Here is a 9867-nt window from a genome sequence, read left to right as displayed (position 1 = left end):
CTGACTACATTTTATGGTTTGTGATGCTAAAGAACATTTCATGACGTCTCAGACAACTGTAAATTTGTGGCTACTGTGGTTTAATTATAAGCGCTATCGTAAACTCATATTTACCATAGTAAAATAATTTTCTTTGCCTCTTTATTTTTGTATACTGTAAAAACTTCAACCACATTGGTTGAAAATGAATAAAGGTTGAAATATTATATTAGAAGTTGTACTTATATTTTTTTGTAAAGTTATCCGAAGGATTCATTAGCTAATCAAAAAAAGAACATTAGATGAATTATTATTGTAATAAAAATAATCGTTAGAGTAGTCGACTAATCGAAAAAATAATTGTTAGATTAGTCGACAGAAAAAATAATCGTCAGTTGCAGCTCTAATGTAGTATGAAGCAGGGTGGGGCTAAAAGCCGTGCAGTGAAACAAGGCCGCTGGAGTGATTGCTAATGAAGGACGAGCACGATACACGGCTCGATAGAAGAGCTTTTATTATGCCACTGTCGACCTCTTCCACTTCTTCCGGTCATGTAAACAGCACTGTTTTATACTAGATACATTTGAAAGTTCTGTTATAATACTACTTTCTGTGTTCGTCACGTGTCTAATAAAATGCATAACAAATTGCTTATTTCTCTGGATTTAAACATTCTCCAAAACATTTGGGATAATGTAAGTACACAAGCCAGAAAAATGTTATGTATATTACATATATATTACACTGTTGTAGTGATTTTAATAAAAAATCTTACATATTGTGCCTTTAAGTAATCAAGAATATACAAAAAAAATATCAAACTGGGTGAAGCACATGTATTATTTGCTTAAAATCATAGAATTCATGCAGAGTATGAAGAAATTGTTTGAAAATCAAACTCATATTTGTATGTTTCTTAATCGCACATTGCCATGCATTTTTGCATTAAAACCTAACACTCATTTTAAGTCAAATCAAATCAAATGGATTGAAATTCTTATAGTGGTGATAATACTTGGTTTATCTGGATTTCTGTAGCATTCTCTCTGTCTGTATCTCTACATAAGGTCTGTTTTTATAAAAAAAAATTGTACAGCCTCAGGTGCCTTTATTTTAAAGAAGTCTTGATGACATCTTCAGCCTTAGAGGTGGGCAAATACGGGTTGTTTTCATCAATCTTGTCTTTCCTGAACAATATTTAGATAAACAACAGACTTGATAAACAGACTTGTGAAGGAGATATGCATCTATGGGCACTGGTTACAAGTGAGTATACTGTATGCAGCATACACTTTTATGTATTACCCGGAGCTTCCAATAAAATTACTGATATCTTGAGATTATGATTTTGTATGTTTAATTGTTAGTTTAATTATTTTATATAAATATGTTATAATGTAGATGTGTCAGTGGAATACTACAAATGATTATTAGGAATACAGTAATCCAAATAAATCTTTCTGTGCCACTAAAACACTAAACATTACCATTTTGTTTAACAATATTATACGATTTAAGGTTTAGTTGACCCATAAATGGAAAGAAAAAAAAAAGTTTCACCATTTTTCAACTATCCATACAATGAGAGTCAAAAGGTTTTACAAAATATCTGCTTTTGTATTCCAAAAATTAAATAGTCGAATGGGTTTGGAATATCATGAAGGAGAGTATGACATAATACATTTTTTTTTTTTTGAGTGAACTGTCCCTTTAAGTTTGTTGCAGTATATAGCTGCCATTAATTCACATGAACCAGTACATGAAAGTGAATCACTCTGGATGAGTGCTGATGATTGTTTTCTTTCTGATGCATCAGTGTGTGTGTGTGTGTGTGTGTGTGTGTGTGTTTAAACATTGAGATCCTCTCTTTGCAAACCTCCAGTGGTACTTATTGCTAACCTTTTAGAGAGCACTGTGATAAGGACACCCTCCAGCGGGCTGTACTGTTAAACCCGGACTACTTAAGATGAAGCCTTTAAGAGTTCTTGCATGTGGATTCACTGGAAAAGATTATTTTTATATTTGCAGAGGAGCTGTTACTATAATCTGCAGTGCATGACATTTCCGTGAACTGATGATCGTGTTCTTGAGTGGGGAATCATGGAATAATTTACATATTAATTGTGATCTGTGCTGTGATTATTTAGGCTGATATAGTTTAGAATTAGGTGAAACCAAAACGGCTCCTAGAAAACAACACACATTTGTATAACTGGACTTTTGACTCTATACCTTCTAGTTAGGTACTGTGTCCTTGTGTGACAACTTGCCCCGGTCTCATTTCATGCAGGCTTTAGAGATTCCTCATGTGTTGTCTAAAATCTCCTCTGACCAATGACCACTAGCTTTACTATTATAGAACAAGAAAACAAAAGCAACACGTAGACAAATACAGTGTGAGGTTTGCACATTCAGTAGATAGCCTACTGCAAGGAAATTGTTTAACGTGATTTAGTAAGATAGGCCTACATGCTGGCGTTTTGCTCACTGGATGAGTTGTTTACTTCACAATAATGGAAAGTGCTCAAACAACGTTTTTTTTCTCCCGTGGATTCGTTGCAGTGCGTGTCTGAAAACACTCAATCCAAACCTCTGCTTCCAAGACGCCGTGACGGACGGACACGGTGACGTTTTATTGTAAGCGCCCACCGTTCATTTGAAGAAATAAAGCGCTCTTGTCACTCGTGCTGAAGCCTGTTCGCTTAAGCCCAGTTCTCAGATCGCACACTGACTCGATATTTAGCGTGATATGCGTTTACCAAAAATCGTTTTTGACTCTTGGATATGGCTATGATCATTCATAACGATCTCATACGGGTATGTTGGTAATTTCTCTCTCTATGGCTTATCGTACACTGTTTAGACATTATTATTATTAGCATGCAGTTGCATATTTTATAACCCAATGCTCGCGAAATATAGTATAAAACCCGTATTATTTTATGTTCGTCTATTCACACGGCTAGTGAAATGAAGTTGAGTTGTGAGACGCGAGATAAAGTCGCCGTCACTGTCGTTTCGCTCCATCAATGACACTATATGCGATCTGTACGGTGTAATCAAAATTATGCCAAATCTGCCATGTGCAGTCTTGTATGGGATATTTTATTATTGCGAACGATCTCCGTCCAGCGTTTTTTAAAATATGTTTTGCGTTTTCGATCATTCTTAAGGACTGGAGAAAACTCGCGAGTTAATCATGTTGGACACAACATCATAACGCTCGAGAATTGTTCATCAATAACGAGTGCGCTGCGAGACCAGAGCCGAAGAATTCGCGTGGCGCCTCAGATATGAATGATGATGGAGGCGGATAACGCTGAGAGCTGGTTTCCTCTGTCAGAAAACGGAAGCACAAGTTTAAACGCATCTAACCTGGGGTTCCTAAACGCGTCGTCTCCGGTGGGTCTGTGGGGTGATGCTCAGGATAAAGAGGTGACACAACTGAAGGAGATCCTGCACGCGCAGGAAAGAGCCTACAAAGATTTCACTACCACCATTCAAGTTTTCATCCTCATCGGCTCCCTTTTGAGTAAGTAGCCTACACAAAAACGAGGATTCTAAATGTTTGGCTGTTCATCAGCAAATGTGTGCGGGATGCACTGGCTTCATCTCTAAATATATTTTAATTAAACGAACAATCACATATAACAGGTTAATTGATGCGATGAACGGTTTACATTTTGATCCTATTATGAATTAATGGAGAATCGCAATGTGCTTGTGAATGGATAACCACTCTAAATGTTATGGGTCACACATTTTATTTGGAATGTGAACATTTTACAAACATGATCATAAGCTACATATTTTCCGTTATGAATCACATTTTTAGAAGATGTTACATTGTATGTTCATACCAAATGAGAGATGAGAAATTGTAAACAGAGTTATTGAGCATTCACACAATAATGACGCAAAGGTGTTGTGATTAGACATTCTACAGCAAATACTTTGGTTTCCCAATCTGTACAATGCAAGCAATTAACAAACAACAAAGTTGTTATATTCAAACATTATGTGCCAATGTCACATTTGAATCTGTTTTACTTAAAAACTAAAAAAAAGTTTGTATACATATTGTAGGTCTTAGTATAAAAAATGTACGCTTGGTCAAAAGCGTGGAAAATTATGGGAGGAAGTGATTTTGAATAGCTGTTTTGTGTTATTAGTTTTCTCTTGGGAGCATAAGTGCAGCTTTATGTTCACTTCTTTTGTGAATGTTTATTAAATTATTGACCTCAACTCAGTGATCATTTCCTTTCTATATGATGATATCTTTCTAAATTAGTAGAAGCAACATTTTAATCACAAGTTGCTTGCAACTAGTCAACGTTTAGAGTTAGCGGACCCCTGTCCATACTTTAGATTTTTACAGTACATCACAACTTGTCGTTGACACTTTGTACAAACAGCTTGTTTTTTTTTCCCTAAAATCAAAACAGACACTATATTAGAGAGCAGTGCTATTTAAATTATTTGCCATGCCAGAGATATTTCCAAGAAAATGTGTTAAGATGATTGTGTGAATTCTTACACATTGCAGCAAAATCTCATCTAGAAGCCAGTTATCATGCCACAAATCAGAAACAAAGAAATGAGATGAGATGTTGTTTTTACTGGGTTCATTCATGCTTCAATTGATACAAACAGAGATATGAAATGTTTCCCCAGTCAGTCACATGCCATGTTTCTAAGGAGGCTTTTTCCTACACGACAGCTGCTTACTCTGACAATAATACCTGCAACAAAAAGACAGAATTTTGTTTACACAGATTACATATAAATGCTGTAGAACATGGCTGATAATCTTACAGAAATTATACAATATTTAGAGAAAGAGAGGTATTCAGAGCCTCCTCACAATAAATGAGATTTTTACCATTGTTTATAGTATAAGGTCCTTTTGTTCTTTCTTTTTCTTTTTTCTGAACTACGTCAAAAGGTGGCAGTTTTGTCTAGACTCAAACAAACGAGCCATCACATGACTAATTAGTATACAGACGCTTAGTATGAGCCTAATCTGATTATCTGTTTCTGCACTGGATTAGGGCTCAAATTTCAGAAAAGTTGGGAATTTTGTGTTTCAGACATTCGTTGTGATTACTAGTTACGGAAGTCATTGTGGCAATGGGTTAATCATTATTTCACTCAGGTTTCAGCCTGAGTGAAATAACACTATTAGCCATGGGCATACTGGAGATTTCTGGGAACAAATTGACAATTGTCCAGCACTGTCAGTGTGCACTCAAAATGTCACCAGAGTAATAACACAGAGGCAGCTGCAGATAGATTCCTCTGTGCTTTGCCCGTTACACCTGCATGATAACAGGAAAAGATGAAAGTCACAGTCATTGTGGAAAAGATGCACCTTCCAAAAGTGTGTCAAGCGTAATAATGGGTCTGGGTAGAGAGCACCTGTCACCTAAGTGCTCTGCTCACATCAACATCCAAGGAAAGATACACCTCAGGCTCCATTTCAATTCAAGCCGTGTGAATTCCATCATGTCCGTGCATAATTTCTGCAAAGTAAATGAACCTGGCATAGATTTCCACTTAAAGTGACATGCTGCATTTCCATTTAGTAATACTTTTTCTACATGCTTTCTCTTATTTAAATGATTAACTATGGTGTGAAGATGTTAGAAGAAGAAGTTACAGCTGTGTTGTCATGTCATATTAAAGAATATTAAAGTATAAGTCAGGGTTCCTCAAATCTTGCCCTGGAGGGCCAATGTGCTGCAGAGTTTAGCTCCAACCCTGATCAAACTCACCTACTTGTGACTTTCTAAGTCTCCATTGATTAGCATGATAGGCTGTGTTTGATTAGGGTTAGAGCTAAACTCTGTAGGAAAGTGGATCTCGTGGGCCAGATTTGAGGATCCCTGGTATAAGTTAAGGTCAATGGACAGCATTTGATTTTCAAATTGTCCCTCATGGACTGGGGAAGTAAATAGGACCAGGTTTGGAGTATATCAAAGCAGAAATGTAAAGTTTATAACTATATTAAAACACTTACCTGTTAAGAGTTATTTGACCTGTAATGCTAAATCACGTATGTAGGCCCCAAAGGAAGAGAGGGCCCTTGAAAAGTCTGGAATATATATTTTCAAGGGGGGGCGGTGGCATTATGACTGCATATGCATAGGGCCCGGGATCTTGTGCAGCGCCCCTGGTTGTTCTCAATTGAGCTTGTACTGAACCCAGAATATTCCTAAGAAAAAAAAAGAATTAACCCAAAATTGTTACCCCTCATGTGAACATCTCAGTATTAGAAGCACTTGGTTTCTATGTGTCTGTGCATGCTAAGCCTTTGGCTTCCTTCTCAAATCTTATACCATGTGCTAGGAGCCTCATTTGTCCTCAACAGAAGCATAAGAATGCCATACTCTTGCTTACAGTAACCACAAAGGGAAAAATGTTTGTGTCCCCCTTCAAATTAGCGTGCAATCTTCAGGTACCTCATTGCCATGGGAACTGCTGTAGACAATAAGATGAGGGCTGCTCATGTCCCGCTCGCATTCAGTTGTCTCCTTAAACACTGACATAGGCTTGTAACGCTCCTCAACCTTTTCTCCTTTTCATCTCTTCGTCCCCAGGCAATGCTGCAGTGCTGTGGTGTACTTGTTACACCAATGTCTTCAAATCTGTCACAAATCTCTTCATCAAGAACCTGGCATGTTCTGGTATTTGTGCTGGGTTGGTGTGTGTGCCCTTTGACATAGCCTTGAGCGCCAGTCCCCTATGCTGCCTATGGGTCCATACACTCCTGCTGTGCAAAGCCATCAAGTTTCTACACAGGCTTTTCTGCTCGGCCACTGTGCTCAGTTTTGCTGTCATCGCCCTGGATAGGTGAGAGGCTATGCATGCTAATTCACCCATCTTTTGCTAACAATTAAAGTGTAATTGTTTCAGATTTGAGGCCACTAAGGGTCTCAACCAAACAGTAATTAAAACAATTGGTAAGATAATAATATGGTGAATTATCTCTTTAGAAAATCTGAAAACTCTTACAGTTGTAGTCAACCTATGGGCACCAGCTGTTTCACAGACTAGTGCTTCCATAGCAACCTACTCCGTCAGAACCTTTATCAGTTCATTGAATAATTTATTTTGCTTAACAGAAGCCTTTCTTGAGACATTTTTTTCACTTCAGAAAAATGCACCATGCAGACACAAAGCACATACTAAAACTTACTGATTTTCTTATTTGACAACATCTTTTGTGTTTAATTGTGCTATAAACAAGTTAGTCCACTAAAAAGTGTAATTGTTATGTAACTGATTTAAATAGGGCTGGCAACTGAGATGTGCTTATTTAGTTCATATTCAGAACAAATTCTGTTTAAACAAAAACATTTAGCACAATTTGTTTAGACAGATTTTTGTGAATCTAAACCATTCAACTAGTATAGTCCGATCTCTAAGCAAAACTTGCTTCAGCACAAGCAGTGTAGTCTAACTGATTCCCAAACAAATTACTTTTATGAGTCGCTTCCTTTTAGTCAGAATCATTCAGTGCAACTTGTATAGTCTGATCTCTAAATAAATGACTTATGAACTAGTTCTTTTAAATGAATCAGACTTAATAGCATGACCACTGTATTCCAACTGATTCCCAAATGAATGACTCTTATGACTCTTTATAGTGAATCAAAACCATTAAGCTCAACTAGTACAGTCCAGTCCCTAAACATTAGCCAAAAGAAAGCTGCTTGGTTTGCAAATTACTTTTGTGTGAGCTGTGCGTTTTTGTCTATTTTAACAATAGGTAATGGACCTTTTTTGCCTTTGAAATTTCATAAAAATTTTGCTAATGTGACAGCACCTTAACAGTGGTGCCTTCCCTGTTTCACTTCCAGGTACTACTCAGCGTTGTATCCTCTGGAGAGAAAGATATCAGATGCCAAATCCAGAGACCTGGTTATCTACATCTGGGTACATGCGGTTGTGGCCAGCGCCCCTGTTTTTGCCATAAGCAATGTGACGGATGTCTACGCCACCTCTTCCTGTTCTGACGGCCAATCACTTGGACATCTGGTTTACATGATCACATACAGTATCACTACACTCATTTTGCCACTAGCAGTGGTGTTTCTAGCCATGGCACTAATCCGCCGCGCACTAAGCACCAGCCAGAAGAAGAAAGTGATCATTGCAGCACTGCGCACCCCACAGAACGGCATTTCCATCCCGTATGTGTCTCAGCGCGAGGCTGAACTTCATTCCACTCTGTTATCCATTGTACTAGTCTTTGCACTGTGCAGCACTCCCTATGCTGCTCTGGTCATATACCGTTCAGTGCTTGGAGCTGCAAAAGCCTCGTCTTGGTTACAACTGACTGCCGTGTGGCTGCCAAAGGTCTCTCTTCTGACCAACCCACTGTTTCTTCTCACAGTAAACCGCTCTGTACGGCGTTGCCTTCTTGATATGCTAGTACGCTTGCATCGGCGCTATAGCCGAAGAAACATGGTCAGCATTGGGGGTCTGGCTGAAGTAGGGCCACTAGAGGGCGATACTGGGCTTCGCTCTGGTAGTCAACTCCTGGAGATGTTCAATATCGGCCAACAACAGATCTTCAGACCAAATGAGGACGAAGAAGATGAGAATGAAATTTCCTCTGTGGCCTCTGCCAACATTCAACCCAAAGATGAAGGACAGGGTGGAAATGGAGGGGTGGCAAGAGAGCTGCATCAGCCGCAGTCAGGGGACGTGAAAAAAGAAGAGGGCTTAGTGTTACCAAAACATTCTCCTATTCAGTCATGTGCCTATTCCTCTTCACAGGTCGCTCCGGTGACTCCCACAGACCCTGAGGATACAACACAGTTTGGTTTTGGGCCATTTGAGTTGCCTCCACAGTGGCTGCCTGAAACCAGGAACAGTAAGAAAAGACTCCTTCCTCCGCTGGGTAACACACCAGAGGAGCTGATCCAGACCAAGCAGCCCAAAGTTCGGCCCGAGAGACGCATCAGTAGAAACAATAAAGTTAGTACCTTCCCCAATGTAGATCCATGAAAAAGAGTGCAGTGGCCCAAATCATAAAAAGCCAAAAATATTGTGTTTTATATCTAAAGTTATTTTGAGATGATCTTCTATGTGAGTGCAGAACAATGAATGACATGGAGAGTATTTGTTTACAGTAGAAAGTAGGAGGAGTTTACATGCTCTCATGCTTTCTATTTGGACAAGTTATTAGATATCCCTTCATGTACTGACAACAGGAAATTTATCTTTCAGAGGAAATTCAAGAAAAAACATAAGGTAGGCATGGACTGTATGACATTTGTTTTGTTGGAATGGTCAATAAAATTACAATCACAATCAATTGTATGTAGATACGTTTGCTGTGTTGAATTTGACTTATGTGCCCTGCTTAACTTTTATTTAGCATAATCTATTTCACATAGCTTGAACAGCTAGTTAACAACTAATGTATTGCACTCAAAATTAAAATATTATTAATTATAAATGAATTTTCATGTACACCAGCATTCAAAAGTTTTTTTAAATGTTTTTGAAAATCTCCTAATGCATGACACATGATTTTGTGATTTACCTTTAAAATTTTGTGGGAACCAAAATATATTTATTATATTTATATTTTTTTCATGAACAGAAAAATTCGAAATAATTTTATAATACAAAATTGAAGGCAAGGGTTCATTAAATTAGAGTTGCCTAGTGTCATGAGTAGCTCTAAGACACGAAGGCTGAGGATCCAAATGCAGTGAATATTCAGAGGATAAACCACAGTCGTGATCCAAAAAATAACAAGAAACACAGACAGAGTAATCCAGAACAAAGGGCAGAAACAACCAAGACAAATGAAAACAGGAAATAACAGCTCAGAAATGCAGTACTAAACACATACAGGACTTCACAATTACT

General features: G+C 38.0%; 1 protein-coding gene across 2 annotated transcripts; it reads left to right on the top strand.

The window, feature by feature from the left end:
- Window positions 1–2597: 2597 nt before the first annotated feature.
- Window positions 2598–9464, top strand: LOC132092407 (G-protein coupled receptor 176-like). 2 transcript variants are annotated; one of them, XR_009422221.1, is made up of 4 exons: window positions 2598–3511; window positions 6579–6831; window positions 7842–9075; window positions 9136–9464. XR_009422221.1 is itself a non-coding variant. In XM_059498629.1 (3 exons), the coding sequence occupies exons 1-3, from the start codon at window positions 3277–3279 to the stop codon at window positions 8992–8994; spliced, it is 1641 nt and encodes a 546-aa protein (XP_059354612.1). In that variant the 5' UTR covers window positions 2598–3276; the 3' UTR covers window positions 8995–9462. The 2 variants fall into 2 exon arrangements, 1 of the variants encoding a protein (XP_059354612.1); XM_059498629.1 differs by having other exon boundaries at window positions 7842–9462.
- The last annotated feature ends 403 nt before the right edge of the window (window positions 9465–9867 follow it).

The sequence above is a fragment of the Carassius carassius genome, chromosome 18 (assembly GCF_963082965.1).
Source record: "Carassius carassius chromosome 18, fCarCar2.1, whole genome shotgun sequence".
Taxonomy (NCBI): domain Eukaryota; kingdom Metazoa; phylum Chordata; class Actinopteri; order Cypriniformes; family Cyprinidae; genus Carassius; species Carassius carassius.
The sequence above is the reverse complement of the archived record's forward strand: the minus strand, read 5'-3'. Positions and strand labels throughout refer to the sequence as shown.